General features: G+C 44.5%; 1 protein-coding gene across 12 annotated transcripts in view; it reads right to left on the bottom strand.

The window, feature by feature from the left end:
• The window catches only part of LOC140388067 (potassium voltage-gated channel subfamily A member 1-like), a 305,257-nt gene that overhangs the window by 179,499 nt on the left and 106,211 nt on the right, over window positions 1-19,547 (bottom strand). For 9 of the 12 annotated variants that reach the window (XM_072471667.1, XM_072471670.1, XM_072471668.1 and 6 more), the window contains exon 1: window positions 10,501-14,053. In XM_072471667.1, coding sequence (XP_072327768.1) covers window positions 12,098-13,720 — 1,623 coding nt within the window. In that variant the 5' untranslated portion in view covers window positions 13,721-14,053 and the 3' untranslated portion in view covers window positions 10,501-12,097. Of the gene's footprint in view, window positions 1-2,566; window positions 2,838-4,267; window positions 7,844-10,500; window positions 14,054-19,547 lie in introns of those variants that run through there. The other 3 variants (XM_072471676.1, XM_072471678.1, XR_011934077.1) reach the window with 3 other exon arrangements.

The raw sequence follows: 19,547 nt of genomic DNA, 5'->3' as shown, positions 1-19,547 counted from the left end.
CCAGTTGCTCAAATCCAAACTTAAGGGGCTGGATTATACATGCCCAAAGCGGCATCCTTCCCGCCGGGGAAACGGTGGAGGGGAGATCTAAAATACGTTGTGCACCCATCCCACCACCTTCCTGCCCACCCCTGAGCTCTCCCCTATAATGTGGGTTGCAGGCATCAAAATTGGCAGCCCACCTACCATATTTAAATGAATAATGATGGGCCAATTGACCGTGAGAACACTGCCCATGCCATAAAATGTTTCGTGTGGGCAGCCAGGTGGGAGGGGTAGGCCAATTTTTTCACTCAAATGTGTAAAGGGTGAGAAGAAATGGGGAGGGGGTCATTCTTCAGGGATAGTCTTTTTCAGAATGCGGGGCAGCCCCCTTAGGTTGAACCTCACTTTCCTCCAACCCCACTCCATCCCATCTCCACCATCCCTCTCCCTAACCTATCCAAATCTGCTGGCCCAAGATTCTGGTCCTACCTGCTATGGGTATCCATGAGCCTTGATCATCTTCTTCTGCTATCTCAGCAGCCTTCCTGGTGCTATTGGGACTGATGGAACTGCCTATCAATCTGACTGGCCAGCAGCTCCAGAGGGCGGGATATCCTCTCCAATGAGCGACAAAGGTCTGACACAGCCCACTTCGTCTATCTCGCAGGTCGATGAGAAGGATGTCGGCTCCATATTATTCATCCCAGGGTTTCTGAAGGGCCATATGCTCTTCCATGTGATTCTCTAGAATAGCACCAGGGATGAGGGACTTTAGTCACAGGGAGACACTGAAAAGGCTGGGGTAATTCTCCCTGAAGTAGAGAAGGTCAAGAGGAAACTTGATAGTGTTCAAAATCATGAACAATTTTGTCAGAGTAAACAAGGAGAAATTAGCTTCAGTGGCAAAAGGACCGGTGGCAAAATCAGAGGGATTGGCCTGTGGCAATCAGAGGGATTGGCAAAAGAGCCAGATACAACATGCGGAAATGTGCTTTGACAGTAAGTCATGTGATCTGGAATCCACCGTCTGAAAGGGTCATGCAAACTTATTCTGTAGTGACTTTCAAAAGGGAATTGAATAATACTCGGGATCTAATGAAAGGTCCACAATTGATTCTGTTTACTCCACAGATACTATCAGACCTACTGGATATTTCCAGCGCTTTCTATTTTTATTTCAGATTTCCAACATTGCAGTATATATTTTTGTGTTGTTTGAATGCTCACCCCTGTTATTTGAACAAGTCCATAATTTAGCAGTACCGTGCAAAAGCAGTAGAATTGCGGAATCAATTGTTTGAGTCTATAGCTAATATCTAATCAAATACTCAATTTAAAAATGAATCATGTGAAGGTTACTATGATTAAGTTAAGATCTCAAAAATAATAGGAATATAGCTCGATTCATTTGTTCACCAATCTTACTTAAAATCGAATAATGACTGGAATTCTCCAGTTGCTCGGATTCACTATTCCAGCTGGCAGCACACACCCATCAACGGGTTTCGCAGTGGAGTGGTTTCAATGGGAAATCCCATTGATAAGCAGTGAGAGGGTAGAATTCCACTGCCAGTGAACAACGTATGGCCGAAAAACATATGGGGCTGGATTCTCCGTTTCGAAGACTAAGTCCCCACGCCGGCTTGAAAACGTTGGTGTTTTACGGCTGGAAAACTGGCGCAAAACGGCCCCCAATTCCCTACTCTGGGGGATGGCTAGCAGCCAGGCAGCATAGAGCTCCCAGCTCTAGCTGCCAATATGGCTCGGAGTATTGCCGGGTCCGTGACCGCACATGCTTCATGGCGGACCCAGACCACAAAATAGACCCCATTTTGGCCGCTCACACCCCCTTCCGGGGCGGCCCTTCCCCCCACAGTGCCCCCAGCCCCGGATAGGCCCCCCCATGCCCGCCGATCAGCCCTCCCCTCCCCCGACAGTGGCGGCGCTGGACTGAGTCCGCAGCCGCCACGCTGAGTTCACGATGGGTGAGACCACACGTGTCCGACGCCGTCGGGAACTTGGCCGGTCGGGGCGGAGCATCGCAGGGCGGGCCTCAGGCCAGCGTACAGCATGCGGCATACTCCTCGAGTACGCCGCTTTTCAGGGGGCGGCGCATCATGAAAGCGGCACCACCCCCAATTTTGGCATCATCGGGGATTCTCCGCCCTGCTGACGAACGCAATTTTGGCGTCAGAGATCGGATAATCCAGCCCATGGATGGGGAACTGGAGAATCCCGCCAACTATCTTAGCCTGGAGTATTCATCAAGGCCAACACTGTCAAGCTGTTGAAAGAAGACAGCTATTCAAAATCATTTGCTCTGGGTACTTCCTTCAGCTGAGTGCATTAATTCCACTCCAATACCTTGTAGATTCTTCTCAGACCTCTGATAATGTTATCAATATTCATTTCTCAATTAAAAATTGATGCAGATTTTTTAAAAAAAATAATTAATAATAATGTGACTTCCTGCTAATTCTGATCATGTTGATTTTGTACTGCTATTGATGATATGAGCAGGCAAACACATGTTTGTATGATATTGATTTATTCACCATTTCAACACAAGTTTAAAGTGGTGTACAGGGTGTTCATTTACTGTTATAAGCAACAAAAACTGCTTGGATTATATCTCCGTAATGTGTTATAAATGAAATGGTTCTGCCAACCACTGGTGCTTTCATGGTTAGTTACAAATTTTTACACAAAATAACTGGAAAGAAAATGAATAATGTTGTCCTGATTAAAGCTTCACGCATCCTCACAGAGCACATTCAAAATCACCATCCAGAATTCCCAGCATCGCACATCGTATTCCCCACGGGGCACTCAGATGGTACTCAACTGGGTACCTGCAAGCAAACAATCAGCCTGAGTTCCCGGCTGTAGCTTCAAGGTGGCAATAAAAAGAAAAACAGTGACTGCTGGAAGCCCAAAGTAAATAGAAAATGCAGGAAATGGACTGAGTTGTGATGCAGAGTCTGAGCTGAAATATTGACCTATATTTCTCTTTGGCTCACCTACTTTGCCTTTCCAGAATTTTCTGTTCTTATTTGTCGGCTAGTTTTACGATAAAGCCTCTGGAATAACCAAACCTCAGATATACGTGACCCGTAACTTCATATTCCTGTACAATTCTATTCACGATTGTGGACATTTAGCACACATATATTTTCTTCATTTATTAAAGTTTTAAAAATATTTCATATCAATTGGCCTTGCATAAAGAGAAAACAGGGTTATGTAATTTTTGCAAAGCTCATCAACTCAATTGGTGTAACATATGTATGACTTAATCCCTCGTGTTATGTAAACAGGTATGCTCACTGTATAAATATCACATGACGTCAAAACCTCTGGGATCTCCCATTGTATCAGCATAGTAAGTAACAGGAACGAAGGAAAGCAGTAAAACAGAAAGGGAAAGTGAGAAAAACATCCAGGCAGGAAAGAACGAGAAACTAAGAAATGTTAACAGAGAGAAAAATGAGTAAATTCAAATATCAAACTAAGGTGGAACAAAGTACATAGAAGAAAAAAGATGAATAAGAACAATGGAGCATTACCTTTAGATTTAAAAATTATATCTATGTGCACTTGGTGTGAATGTTTTCCCATTCCAAATTCCCATGCCCATATTAGTAATGGAAATAACCTGTGTAAACTGGTCACATCGAAATGTCATTCTCCCACCCTGAAAAAGAGCTACATCGCCACCACTGGAAGGAAGATGTAATTATACTATGACAGGCAATGGCAAAGTTAGTCGGGTGTCATGGTGGCCCAATCATGGCCCACGTGATTTTGGAGGATCACACCTACCTTCCCAGGAATATTTCTCATCCCTCTTTGAACTCTAGGTTTTAGCATGCAAGTCTGTATGGTCTCTGGCTCAACCTTCAATTAAAGTTAGGTCAGTATTGCCAAGTCCCAGCTCGCATGCCGTTATATCAAGTTGGCTTAGTCGTCAGTCAACCCTCGCCCACCAAGTCGGACAAACCAAGTTCTGCCATTGGTGACAAGCTGACCATAGGCAGTTTCCATTATAACAGTGTTCACCGGAATTTAAGATAGAAGTAAAAGAATAAGGACAGAATAGTTGATATTACAATGGGAACTGAATTACATTTTTGTACCCTGGCCCAGTAATTCATTTCCCTCTAACCCAGCCTGACTTGGAAAATAGGTTAATCATTATAAATATTATAGTGTGATGATATTTTTCAGTATCCGTACTATCAATACAAGTACAGATACCAGTAAAAGTACAGAATACTTTAAGCTGTTTTGACTTCTTTTATGCATATTCATACAGTAAAATATACAGAGAAAATAAAAAAATACATTAAAAAAGTACATGAGGGAGGCAAACATCATCACGATTTGAGAGCACAAACATTTTTCTTGCCTTGCATAATTAAAAATAAACTATTCTCCTTAGAATTTGGCTTACAACCAGATTCACTTAAACTACTCCATCTTCAGTGCATATTCAGTGACCATATCTTTACATGTCTATATAGAACAAAATAACTGAATATTTAATGATCTGAAATTCATACTTCACTGGAAATGCACGTACGGTAATCAATGACCCATTTTCATGGAGTGAGAACATTAACATACTGATTATATTTGCATAGCTTCTTTCAAGGGTCTACTGAAAACGTCTATTTGCCAACACAACCTACTTTTATATGTTTGTCATTCTGAATGTGAAATGAATGAGATGAAAAAAGTCTACCCTTCGTGTTAGTCATACGCTATTGGCGAGTGCTTGTCTGTCCATGAAATTCAAGCAATTATTTGGAACATCATCCTTTCCTGGCACCATTTAGTTGTTATTTGTTTGCATTATATTGGTTTTCTAAAAAAATACTATTTATTATGTTTGTGACTTTCAGAGGTTTTATTGTTGGTGTTCGTATGAAGATGTACAAATTACTAAAATAACTAATATAATTATAGGTCAAAAACTTTAAATGTACTTTTTATGTAACTTTCAAAAAGATGGATTTTTCAAACAACTCTGTCGAATCCATAAACTGAAGTCAAATGAAACAGAATAATATGAAGTAAGAATGAGAGCTTCCTACTGAATAATGTATTTATGTGGTTGCCTGGCATTGCAGTGTGCTAATTCACTAGTGCGAATTACCATAGAGTAGTTGGGTTACCCTTCTATGGTGGGTTGGCAATGGAAGCCTGAATGCGAGAGAGGCGTAGCAGGCACATTTGGTTTGCTACAGGAATAAATGGAACACTGGAGGTGGACTAGCTGTGCAACTCTTACATCTCCAAGCAACAGACTCGTGTAATAATTGCCATGAAACCAAGATTTGGTTGAAACCTGGCCTTACAGGGGGATTTATACACTATATTTTAATAACATTTTTAGGTTGATTTCATTCTTAGCATTGAATAAGTACCAATAATTCAATTTATATAACACATTAAAAAAGAAGCTAAAAATTCATGTCTATTAGTACTTGGGCATAGAGGATGGGATTGATGACCTGCCTCCACTGTTTCTGTTGGAGATAGGCAGTACGCAAATTTGGTGTTGTCATCTCATTTTTTTTAATAAGAATTTTTATCGTCACAAGTAGGCTTACATTAACACTGCAATGAAGTTACTGTGAAAATCCCCTAGTCGCATCATTCTGGTGCCTGTTCAGGTACACTGAGGAAGAATCCAGAATGTCCAAATTATCTAACAGCATGTCTTTTGGGACTAGTGGGAGGAAGCCGGAGCACCCGGAGGAAACCCACGCAGGCATGGGGAGAATGGGCAGACTCCGCACAGATAGTGACCCAAGCCGGGAATCAAACCTGGGACCCTGGCGCTGTGAAGCGACAGTGCTAATCACTGTGCTACCATGCTGCCCATTTACATGATAGTAGCATTGGGCTGAGCTCTGAGGAAGAGTCATATGGACTTGAATTGTTGACTGTTTCCTGCGCCACAGATGCTGCCAGGCCTGCTGAGATTTACCAGTATTTTCTGTTTTTAATTTCAGATTTCCAGCATCTACAGAAATTAATTTGTGCTGATTAGCTCCTGGTTATTGGTTGCTTCTCATCAGCATTATCATCTGCCGCTTTTCTGACTACATGATCAAACAGCAATGTGCTGAGAGCCAAATTTGTATCCTTAAAGCCAGTCTGTCCCTCTTAAAGAAAAGCTGTACTGCATTTCAGGAGTTGCTGGTGAATAGGGTTGGTGCAACTCTAAACAAGGAAAATGAGATGCCAGGGCAGAGATAGGGATCTAGGGTCACAGATGTGACACTGCAAGCGTCATAGTGGTGTAGCTGAACTGAGGTCTGCTGAGCTTTTGTACCAGTAGGCAAGGCCAGCTAAAATTGCAGTGTTGACGGAGAGCGGGAAGGAAGGGAGGAGGTTGCAAGTGTGGTGCACGCATCTTGTATATGTTCCCATCCCCTACCCTCTACAATATCATGCAAGCTGACTTGAGGTGACCCCTAGGCTATCCTTGAAGTTCCACTCTTTTCATCCTCACCAGCCTCAATGAAACCCTCAACAATTAATAATTACTCTTAGTGTTATGAAGAAATCTTCCCAGGGTGCAAGGAAAGGCCTAACATCTTCAGTCGCACAAGTTAATAGGATCAATTTCTGGCAACAGCTGTATCTTTCATTCTCTCTGAAGTTGAGTTTCAAATTCTTAACTTTCATTTGGCATTTTCTAGTCTTAACTTATATATGACAATGGCAATATGCCAATCTAACAATGCTACAAGCAGATATGCAGCGATTGGATTTTATGCTCGCCAGGATTTGTAACAACAACTTGTATTAATATAAAATGCTTGACTTTATAAAATGTCCCAAAGCGATTCACAGGAATGTTATGCCGGGCCAGCCACATAAGGACGTATTAGAGAAAATTACCAAATGATTGGTCAAAAAGGTCGATTTTAAGGAGCATCTTATAAGATAAAAGAGAGCTAGGTAGAGAGATGGAGAGGTTTCCATGGTGGAGGGGTGGGGGACAGTGCAGGTGGTGGTGGAGAGGTGGGGAGGTGTAGTATTCCAGAGTTTAGTATCTTGGCAGCTAAAATCACAGCCAACAATGCCAAAGCGATTAAAATTGGGGATGTGCAAGGGACCTGACTTGGATATCTGAGGACTAAAGGAGATTACAGAGATGCCATAAAACAAGGACAAACATTTTTAAATAGTATATTGCTTAAGTGGGAGCCAGTGCAGGATGCCACTCACATGGGGTGATGGGTGAATTTTTTTTTTGCTAGTTATGACATGGGCAGCAAGATTTTGGATGATCTCAAGCTGGCAGAAGGTAGAAGATAGGAGGCCAAACAGTAGTACTATGGAATAGGCAAGTCTACAGTTAATAAAGGCATGAATAAAGGTTTCAGCAGCAGATAGGTGAGACAGGGTGGAGTCAGGTAATATTAGGGAGGTGCAAATAAGCAGTCTCGATAATGGCCCTGACATATGGTCAGAAACTCAAACACGATACCAAGATTCTGCACAATTTGACACAGCCTTAGACAAGAGGGTTGGAGTTGGTAGCTAGTGAACAGAGTTACTGGTAACCCGTCTCATCTATGGCCACTTTATGGCCACAGTGGGTTACAATTTCTCCTTAACAACATAGGGATATAATGCCACTACCCTTATAATGCAGGGGATCATTCCAAATTACCATCAGCAAAGCCACATAAGATTCACGGCGGCCCTGAAATTCCTCAAAGGGCATTCTCTGTCTCTCACCACAACTCCAGCAGAAGAACAGAAGGAAATCAGGAGTAGTGATGTTAATAACTGAAGATATTCCTCCATCCTGTTTACCAAGGGACCCTGGGAAAACCTGCACACAATGACCAGCCCAATAGTTTTAGATTTCTATACCACACTTTTTCATAAAGAGATAAATACAATATTTTGGACGGTACAAAAATTTAACCCAACAACAGAAAATAGATCAACTGACATAGGATCCAGAATCTTTCTAATCTCTGACCGATTTTAGCAATTACACTTAAAAAAGAAAGTCATAGATAGGGCTTGCAACCCGAAGATCAATTAAATTCTGATCTTGCCCGGTGCTTATTTAACCACAATTGCATTTAGTTAAACAAAATAAAAATACTGTGGCTGCTGAAAACCTGAAATTAAAACATTTGAATTGGGGATACTGGAAACACTAAGCCAGCTTGGCAGCACCTGTCAAGAGAGAAACATACCAGGTCAAGGAGCTTTCTTCAGTTCTGAGAAAAGTTCTTCACTGAAATATAGGCCAGAACCTTTCAGTCGTTCACACCAGTGGGACCTTCCACTCCTACCGACGGTGCACCCCCGCCCCATGTTTCATGGCAGCGAGGAATTCATTCAACAGAAAACCCCATTGACTGATCCCACTGCTGGCCAATGCAACACATGGTGGGTTGCATGGAAAATTCCATCATAAATTCTGTTTCTCTCTCCGCAGATGCTGCCACGCCTGCTGAGTACTTCCAGCATCTTCTGTTGTTACTCAAGGAAACTCGTTGTTGGAGAATAAGACACTTTACTTTCCAATTTGAGTGTCCAGTATTGGCATCAGGTATTCATATAATTAATTGTAAGACACGCGGGTGGAACTTTTAGCTCCCTTTTCTCTATCTCACCAATCTGCCTCAGCAGCTGTATATATTGTGCCATTACGAACTTCACACAATTTATACCTCTGTCGTATCTCAGTGATATTGCCAATTTAATGACAAATATAGAGGGTTTTGTGCCGTGGACCATCACCCTTTACCTACCAATAGAAATAGGGCACCCATTTAACACCCAGCCTGGTTTTCATGCCAAATAATTTTAACAGCAACAAAAGTTGGGGTAGATGACAAACAGATTGGTCGTCCATTACTGCCGATCGGTAAAACCAAAAATTCACGTAATGAGGAGTTCCACTGACATTGCCCATACACATGGCATCTCAGGCTTTTTTGGCTAACCAACATAGAGGGCAACGCTGATCTTGCGCTGAGGTACCAATTCAACTACAGTATAAAAATCAAATAACCTAAACACCATCCAGTCCTGCAAATAACTAGTATCCTGTGCAGTTCAAATGTTAGCAAACACATAGCTTGAAGGTAAACGGTACACTAAAATGCAACGTTCTTCATTTTATTCAGCTACCAATTAAAATGTAATTCTGTGAATAAAGCATAACAATTGTCCATGCCATTCAATACATAAAATGATTTTGTATGTTCTGACAATAACATTTCAAACAAATGCTCGCCAATAATGAAATGCAAATGAACCAAGCACATCATTAAAGAAAGTCTGATCCTTAAACCTGTCTTTGTATAAGAAATAAATAGATAGCAACACCAAATATAATAAGGTGACAGTAGGGGGTTGTTTATTTTCTCTTGGCCACTATGCATTTGCAACATTGTGATGAAGCAGGATGATTTCCTCTGATTATTATTTCTAACAAAATTGAAAATGTTTTGCTTGCGAATGTACTCTTATTTTCGCTAGAAATGTTGATCAGAAGGTATCTTCCTGCTGTGGTTATGATGTTGCAATCACCCAGCAACAAAGAAAATCTTTACCCTGTAATGTTGACAGTCAGCCACCTGAATTCATCTGATCTGAGGCAGCTGACCTATGCATACTGCTGAATGGTAAAGAAATGTAACTAACAATACAAACATTCATTGTAAACAGATATGCTGTAAGACAAATTAAATTTATCTTAAGTACCCATGGGATGCAGAAGATGGTGATATTAGGGGAAGACCCATAAATTATGAGAGCTAAAACACCCTTATTCATTTTTTTAAAGAAAATCTGAGTGGCACTGATACTGGTGACTCTCAATTCAGCTGTTTTGAAATCGGGAATAGATTTCTGTTTCGTCAATGCATTTATTTCTGATGGTGTGGCCACCCCGTGTGGGTGCAACATTTCTATCATATTGTAAAACATGTTTGGGTATTTTTTGGAAATTTTCCGTGGAATAGGTAATGATAATTACTGGTACAAGTCTTGTATAAAATGTCCAAGCATATAAAGCTGCAGAAAGCTTTAAATGTAAATATCAGAACCACAGCGATCATGAGATGTTCACAAACTGGACATGAAAAAAATCTTTGTATTAACATTGTGTGATCAAAATAGGAAAATAACAGAGAAGTTTTTGAGGCCCAAGGCTAAAGAGAGGCTACCTGCCAATCAAAGTAATGTCATCCGGTAAAGCAACACCTTCTATAATAAGCTCACAGTCAAGTCAGCATGATGGCTTTTTCTTGATGGTTACAATAAACCCAGTGATTATCTGTACATTAAATGTCAGAACAGCTGCATGTAGCTGTCATGGATGTAGATAGGCATGTACTTTGAGAATTGTTTTATCTTCACATTGCCCTGTGACTCTTAATGAAATCAGCGATGTTCTTTTTTAATTTGTATTTTTTTTACTTTTTAAACAAGGCATTCTTTTTTAAAATAAGGTAAAAGACTAACCTTTGATCGCCTGCAGCTGTGAGCCCCTCACAAGAGACAGGTGTTTTGTCCAGTTGAAAACATGGGTGTTCTCAATTATCAGTTCAGAATCTGGTTTAAAAATTCCTTCCATATCACAAGCTTTTAAAAAAAATTGGTTATAGAGTTGGGGCAGTGAGAAGCCAGTCCCTGACTTATAATGTTGTCCAATAGTCCACTTCCTTTAACATTTTCACAAGATAAAGGATGAGTCATAGCAGGTATCAAATCCAAAATGATTTGTAATCATCTAAAATGTGTTTCCAGTTCAAAAAAAATCTTTTGGTCATCTTTTTGTGGTGTTGCTTCATCGTTCTGTGGTGTCAATTTTTAGTACTTCGCAGTTCATGTGTTGAACTTCTGGCGTTTAATCCCAATCTTCATTTGTTCTCAGAGAACCCAGTTTTTTTTTTTTGCAGCTTTTACTGTTCAGGATAAATATGCACAGGTTTTAAAATAATTATTTTACAGCAGTAATAAAAAACAATGCATTCACTTAAGTCATTACAAATATGTTCAAGGGGATCCTCAAGTAAATTCCTTTGGATCTTTGCGTACAGTAGCTCAATCGCAACACGTTAAATGGGTTCACAATATACTTTCACAGCTCTACCAGCAAAGAGAGAGCCTAGTACTTCTCCAAATGTGGAAAATCGGTACAAAAAAGCTGGAGTTACTGATTTCAATCTCCAGTCATGTGAAGTAAATAAGAGACGCTCCATTTATCTAAATATACTGTTTAGTTAAATTCTCGCACGATCTGTTCGAATTTTGTTTCATGAAGACATTAAAAAACTATATTGTGACCAGAGGTGTGCCACGTTATCTAAATATGTACTCTAATTTTGTCTTCATTACCAAAGGACTCTTCAAACCAACGTTGTTAAGATTGTCTTTTTTCCCCTCTCTGAAGGTAACTACACGGCCAACTCTTGCGAACCATCATCACCACCGGCGTTATCTGCATGTTTCAATCATTTCCCGCCCATCCCATTCACTTGCCGCTTCATTTTTTTGTCATTTTTTTTCAGAAAACACAAAACGTTGAAGAAATAAAGCAGAAAACAGAAAAAAAAAATTTAAACAGTCCACGATCTTTCTTCTTCACTGCAAAATAAAAATTAAACCGGGCTACTTCACACCTTCCTCCACGTAAACAATTCAAGAAAAAAATACTCATGGAATTTGAAGACTTCACATTTGTTTCCAATGACACAAAGGCACAACAAATGCAACACGGAATTGTTTGAACTATGCACATGCTCGAATCTCTAGCTGTCTTATCTGTGCACCTGGAGCAAACTGATGGTGTTGTCCCATCACACACACCTCCCCCCACCCCCACCCCAACCCAAGTTTAAGAAACGGAGCCAAAGTTGTGCACCCAACCCTCTCAGAGTTTTGATAAAGATTCATGTATAAAATTTGCATTTTCTCCTTGCCTAACTATTCCAGCCTTGATGGGTTTGTACAAATGATGTGTGTTTTATTTTGTTGTTAAAACATGTTCTTCTACGGGGTGGTCTCTAATGTGGGGAAAGTCGGATCGAGCGCCCTGTTGGTCGGGGTGGAGGGGGGGCTACAGGTCCGTCTCTGTGTTTGGGTCCAGACACAGTGCGTACAGGGATTTCCTGATGTCCGGGGCGCTGTTGGCCTTCAGGTGGGCCCCCGCGCCGTTGTTGACGCCGTCGCTGTTCTCCAAGGGCTTGCCCAGGGAGCTCCTGCTCCTCTTCAGCTCCTCCGAGGGGCTGGCCTCGCTCGGCGGCTCGTCCTTCAGGTACTGGGCCTGCTCCTCGGTGTCCGTCTCCCGGTGGTAGAAGTAGTTGAAGTTGGAGACGATGACGGGCACGGGCAGGGCGATGGTCAGCACGCCGGCGATGGCGCACAGCGAGCCCACGATCTTGCCGCCCACGGTGACCGGCTTCATGTCGCCGTAGCCCACCGTGGTCATGGTGACCACCGCCCACCAGAAGGCGTCCGGGATGCTGGAGAAGTGCGAGCGCGGCTCGTCCGCCTCGGCGAAGTAGACGGCGCTGGAGAAGAGGATGACCCCGATGAAGAGGAAGAAGATGAGCAAGCCCAGCTCCCTCATGCTGGCCTTGAGGGTCTGGCCCAGGATCTGGAGCCCCTTGGAGTGGCGGGAAAGCTTGAAGATGCGGAAGACCCGCACCAGGCGGATGACCCGCAGGATGGCCAGCGACATGGCCTGCTGCCCGTTGGACTGCTCCTCGGCCAGCTCGGTGCCCAGGGTGATGAAGTAAGGGAAGATGGCCACGATGTCGATGATGTTCATGATGTCCCGGGCAAAGACCGGTTTGCTGGGGCAGGCCAGGAAGCGGACCAGCAGCTCCAGGGTGAACCACACCACGCAGGTGGTCTCGATGATGAAGAAGGGGTCGGTCAGGCCGCCGCCCTCGGGGCCCTGGGTGCTGTTGCCGGCGGGCCGGTTGGCGCCGCGGTCGTCGCGGAACTCGGGCAGGGTCTCCAGGCAGAAGATGACGATGGAGATGACGATGACCAGCACCGAGACGATGGCGATGCCCCGGGCCGGGCTGGAGCTCTCGGGGTACTCGAAGAGGAGCCACATCTGCTTCTGGAACTCGTTGAGGGGCAGCGGCTTCTCCTCCTCCTTGATGAAGCCCTCGTCCTCGCGGAAGCGCTCCATGGCCTCGGGTCCCAGCTTGTAGAAGCGGATCTCGTCCGCGAACATGTCGATGGAGACGTTGACCGGCCGGCGGATCCGGCCCCCCGACTGGTAGAAGTAGAGGATGCCGTCGAAGCAGGGCCGGTTGCGGTCGAAGAAGTACTCGTTCTTGAGCGGGTCGAAGTACCTCATGCGCTTCTCGGGGTCGCCCAGCAGGCTGTCCGGGAACTGGCTCAAGGTGCTCAGCTGGGTCTCGTACCTCAGCCCCGCGATGTTGATGACCACCCGCTCGGAGCGGTTCACCTCCAGCGGCGGCGGGTTGTCCAGCAGCAGCGGCGGCGGCGGCCCCGCCGCGTTCATGTCGTTCATCTCGCCCGCCCACGGGCAGGGCGAGGCGGCTGCGGGCTCCGGCCACTGACCGCCGGTGGCCAGGGGCGGGGGGCCAGCGCTCACCGGCGAGTGGATGCTGCTGCTGCTGCTGCTGCTGCCTCTTCCTCCTCTCTGGCCGCTGCCCACAGCCGCGCCGCCGTCCTGCAACCTCACCAGGGCTATCTCCATCCCCCAGCCATTAAATATTCAACAGCCTCGCCCCCGAGCCCCGCAGCCGGCCGCCGCACATCATCCAGGCGGGCTGCTGGAGAGCGCTGAGGCGGACGAGGAGCAGAGAGACTGGAGAGCAGAGGAAATCAGAACCGGTCCCTAACCACCCCACAGGGAGACACACAGAGATACATCAAACCATTGGTTACAGGAGCGGAACCCGGATGAGCAACAAATAAATCATTACTCCATCTCTCTCTCTCTCTCCCCTTCTGACGTCGAATGCTTCAGATGAGGGGGGCACTTATCATCACCCCCCCCCCCCTCAACTCCAGCACCTTCCCTAACCCTGCTCCATCACCCTGACACTGATCACCCTACACCCAATACCCTGCCCCCAAACCATAACCCCGTTCCCTCCGCATCCGCTCTGACCCTACCCCGTCCTCTAACCCTAACCTCCATCGTTACCTTAACCATACCGCCGCCGCCCCCATTCCAAAGGGATCGAGATATCCGGGTATCTGCCACGAACTACAGACTGCTGAGCAACAAGCCTGGACTGCATCCTCAATCACCCCCTCCCTCCCCCTTCTCTGGCTTGTGCACAGAATCGTGTCCAGGAATGAAACAGGCAGGTGGATTCATTTTTGAAGTCAAAATGCATGTTCTGGATGTGGTTTTATTTCACAAAGCACGGTGATCAAAGGGCTTCCTATCGTTTTGTCAGACCAGTGCTTCAAGGTTCTGTCACTTGGTGGAACGTTGAGGGGTGCCTCAGTGACAAGTAATTTGATCGCCACCGAAAGAAAATTGATCACAAAAATAAATCATGTAAAAAGATCCCGATCGGCTGACCTGCTGCTGGTATTTCTGATTCCAACAAAGTGCACCCAGCCTTCTATTGTCAGAACTATTCCATTCAAACTCCACACCTCAAAAAGTTTAACTGTAAACATAGTTGGTTTGCAGACATGCTCAGCCCTTAAATGTTGAACTATTTACATCGTTTAAGCCCAGGACTTTGATAGTGTGCATAACGCATAAACTGTATGGAATCACAGTTTTAGCCTTTCAAAATAAATTCTTTTTTAGACCTCTCTCCAGGCAACGCTTCTTCAAACACAGTCTGACCAGCAGTTTGAGTTTCAGGAATCCCCACAGGGGAAGTTTTAGACATATGGGGCAGCACGGTAGCACAGTGGTTAGCACAATTGCTTCACAGCTCCAGGGTCGATTCCCAGCTTGGGTCACTGTCTGTGCGGAGTCTGCACATTCTCCCCGTGTGCGTGGGTTTCCTCCAGGTACTCCGGTTTCCTCCCATAGTCCAAAGATGTGCAGGTTAGGTGGATTGGCCATGCTTAATTGCCCTTAGTCTCCAATATTGCCCTTAGTGTTGGTTGGGGTTACTGGGTTATGGGGATAGGGTGCTCTTTCCAAGAGCCGGCGCAGACTCGATGGGCCATTCCTCCTTCTGCACTGTAAATTCTATGATTATCCAGAATGGCTGCACAATTTGATTCTTCCCAAAGTGAAATCTATTTTCCCAGAAGATTGAGAAGCAATATGAACCAAATTCTTTAAATGATTCTGGTGGGAATAATAATACGTCGATTTAGGAAATTCACACAATGGTTCGCACTGCGCCAGGGACTTGGGATCAATTCTGGCATTGTCCAAACAGTCTGTGCGGAGTCTGCACGTTCTCCCTGTGACTGCGTGGGTTTCCTCCGGGTGCTCCAGTTTTCTCCCACAGTCCAAAGATGTGCAGGTTAGGTGGATTGACTATGATAAATTGACCCTTAATTTCCAGGGATGTGCAGTTAGGTTATGGGGATAGGGTGGGGTGGACAGGGGAGTGGATATGTACACCATGCCCATTCAAAGGGTCGATGCAGAATCGATGGCCGAATGGCCTCCTTCTGCACTCTCGGGATTCTCTGATTCACCGATTTGCGAACAGATTAAAAAGTTCATTCCACCAAATCATGATTTTAAGAAAGACTCTTAGCCAATAGGAATCGAGAGCAGGCTTCTCGGAATATTCCCTATTCCCTGCGGAAGATGAAATGAAATGAAAATCGCTTATTGTCACAAGTAGGTTTCAAATGAAGTTACTGTGAAAAGCCCCTCGTAAAATCCCAATTTTGGGATGGATTTGGCACAGAACAGCGGGATGCAAATGGTTGCAGCCGGCACCAGTCTGTCCCCTTGTAACCCCAGAGGAGGAATTAATCTCACTGACAGCATGTCTCTTTGTAAAAGCCCATCCCCACCCTGGTCTTGGATTAAATTGCTGCGGACAAGTACGCCTGGTACTCACGTAGGAATTGGTTGTGCCGAATAAGGTAAATCTCATGTTGATTTGTGAGAGGAGGAAAATGGGAACGTACCCGAAAATTTCAGAATGTGCCCCAAACCACCCGATATGAGCTCCCGGTTTCTGCTCTCTTATGGACAACTCAACTTACCTTTCCATTCAAGTCAATGGAAATGATTTCAATGCAAAGAAAATCGAGAATGGTGTATAATGGGCCGATCCACTATCATGTGTTTGCACCATCATTGAAAGTTAAAAACAGGCTTCCAGTGACAATGATTCAGAATCACACATGAAGGAAAGAGACCATTCAGTCCACCATGCATGTTCTGTCACTTTTAAAGAGCTACCCGTACACTTCCATTATTCTCCTGGCCTTTCATTCCATTTTCAAATATTCATCTACTTTGCTTTTTGAATCACCACCATGGGTTCTGCCTTCCACCACTGTCTCTCCTCGGGATTTCATGTCATGATAACTCAGGACCAGATTTTATTTTAAAAAACTCAAGTTTGAGCACCTCCATCAGAGCTCCTCTTCCCCTTCCTCGCTCTAATGAAATGAACCTCAGTTTCTCTGGTTGCGCCTCATAACTAAAGCCTTGTATAATCTTAGTGACCTCCTCCACACCTCTCTGCAGCCTTCACTTTCTTGCTGAAGCATTGAGCCCTAAACTGAACGTAAAATTCCAACTACAGTCTATATTGTTTGTAATGTGATAGCATCGCTTTCTTGCTTTTGTATGAAGTGTCCATGTTTCTAAAGGATCCCCTGTACATTTTGGCAGCTTTATCAGATTTTCCTCACTTTTAAAGATTTGTGGATGTAAGAATCACTTTTTAAGTGCTCCTTTATTCTTTTAAAAGTGTTGCCAGTCAGTTTGTATACCTTCTCCTTATTCTTCCTCGTAAAAAGACATGGAAATGGAATCATCCCTGAATCAGAGAGTCATTCTAGTGTAGAGCGAACTGCCAGCAACTAACAAGGCCAAAGGTAGAATTAAAATTATTTGGCCAACCTCATTTGTTTAGTTTCAGTGAGCTGCAGGGGCTGATCTTAGCCAAAGGCAACCCACCACTCGCAAGTTAAATGCAGATTGGCTGGCTTGAATGCTGGCTGAGAAAGAAGCAGAGTCCAGGAGTGGGTGGGAGGGAGAGAGAGAGATAGTCATGACATTTCCAGAACATTGCATTGCAGACAGAAGGCTTCCTTTTGGGATATGCAAAGGGCCTAACACCTGTTTCAGGCTTGGACTCCGGGCATCCATACAAGAATGAGAATGGAAGCTGGAGAACTTCCAGTATGGAAGGTGGGCATGTACAGCTCTTGTCATATTCATTGCCTAGGCATCAGTTTTCCACCTCTAACCCTCTTTTTCTTCAACAATCACTCACTAACAATGCTGTCCACCTAAGGAACAGCATGTTACTGGTAACGGGCTCTGTGGGTTTTTGCATGACTGGTGAGCCCGATCCTAGAGCCGCATCTTGAACCACACACTTGACAGGTGTTTCCGCAGGTTGGATTGCTCCTTGGACAGGTCACTGGTATTCCTTTTTCAAGGTCCTTTTCTATTCCTCCTCTTATCATTGGGTGTCCTTGAAGAATTGTGTCCCTTCAATCAAGAGGTTCCTCCAAGTAGGTCTCTTCTGAGCAAGGGTTTCCCGGGTATTGACGTCTATATTACATTTCTTGAGGAAAGCCTTCAGTGGATCTTTGAAGCACTTCCTTTGTACTCCTCTTATTCAGATGCCTCCTTGAGCTGGGCAAAGAAGATATGCTTTGGCAATGGGGACTCTGCCATCCTAAAAACATGGCTGACCCAGAAGAGTTGGCTTTGGATGATCATGGCCTCAATCATTGTGCTCCTGGCTCATTCAAAGACACTGATGTTAGTACGCCCGTCCTCCCAGCTGATGCAGCGAACCCATCTCAGACAGCGTTGATGGTACCTCTCCAGGGCCTTGAGGTGGCATCAGTATGTAGTCCAAGTTTCTGAGCCATATAGAAAAGTTGGGGGGGACAACTGCCTTTTACATGAGGATCTTGGTGTTAGCACCGATGTAACCGTCAACAAAGAATCTTGCCCTATGGCATCTGAAGGAGGTGCTCGAGGTTTGAATACAATGTTGAATCTCTGTGTCGATGTGAGCCTTAGAGGAGAGATGGCTCCCCAGTTATGGGAAATGTTCCACATGTGGGAGGTTTAGTCCATTGATTTTGATCGAGGGAGAGACCAGATCTTGCCCTGGAATGGGTTGGTAAACGACTTGAGTCTTCCTAAGATTGAGACAGAGACCGATTCCTTGATATGCTTCTGCGAAGGTGTCAAGCATGGAGATTCTCTTCTGAGAGAGTGGAGATGGTTATATCATCCACATACTGAAGTTCCACAAGCAATGTCTGTGTCATTTTCTTCTTGGATTTCAACAGGTTGAGGTTGAAAAACTTTCCGTCCATCCTGTAGATGATGTCCACTCCACTAGGAAGCTTGCTCTTGACAAGGTGAAGGATGGTGGCGATGAAGATGGAGAAAAGGGTGGGGGCAATGATACATCTCTGCTTGACTCCAGTCTTGACTTCTAAGGTTTGTGTCTTATTTCCACCAGTGAGGACTGTTGCCAATATCTTGTTGTGGAGGAGTCGGAGGATGTTGATGAATTTCTCTGGACAGCCGGCCTTTTGACAGGGCAGTCCATAGCGCTTAAACTCAATCCCCCTGTTAATGAAAGCCGTCACACCATACGTCTTCTTAACAACCCTATCAACCTGGGTGGCAACTTTGAGGGATCTGTGTACATGGACCCCAAGATCCCTCTGTTCCTCCACACTTCCAAGAATCCTGCCTTTAACCCTGTATTCAGCATTCAAATTTGATATTCCAAAATGAATCACTTCACATTTATCAAGGTTGAACTCCACCTGCCACTTCTCAGCCCAGCTCTGCATCCTGTCAATGATCTGTTGTAACCTGCTACAGCCCTCAACACTATCTACAACTCCACCAACTTTCATGTCATCGGCAAACATACTAACCCACCCTTCCACTTCCTCATCCAAGTCATTTATAAAGACCACAAAGAGCAGAGGTCCCAGAACAGATCCCTGCGGGACACCACTGGTCACCGACCTCCAGGCTGAATACTTTCCATCCACTACCACTCGCTGTCTTCTTCCGGCCAGCCAATTCTGTATCCAGACAGCCAATGTCCCTGTATCCCATGCCCCCTAACTCTATGACTGAGCCTACCATGGGGAACCTTATCAAATGCCTTACCTAAATCAATATACGCCACATCCACTGCCCGACCTTCATCAATGTGTCTCGTCACATCCTCAAAGAATTCAATGAGGCTTGTGAGGCATGACCTGCCCCTCACAAATTCATGCTAACTATCTTTAATCAAACTATGTTTTCTGAATAATCATAAATCCTATCTCTCAGAAGCCTTTCCAATATTTTGCTCACGACAGACATAAGACTGACTGATCTGTAATTTCCCTTTCTTGAACAGGGGAACAAC

This window comes from Scyliorhinus torazame, chromosome 13 (assembly GCF_047496885.1).
Source record: "Scyliorhinus torazame isolate Kashiwa2021f chromosome 13, sScyTor2.1, whole genome shotgun sequence".
NCBI classification, from domain to species: domain Eukaryota; kingdom Metazoa; phylum Chordata; class Chondrichthyes; order Carcharhiniformes; family Scyliorhinidae; genus Scyliorhinus; species Scyliorhinus torazame.
The sequence above is the reverse complement of the archived record's forward strand: the minus strand, read 5'-3'. Positions and strand labels throughout refer to the sequence as shown.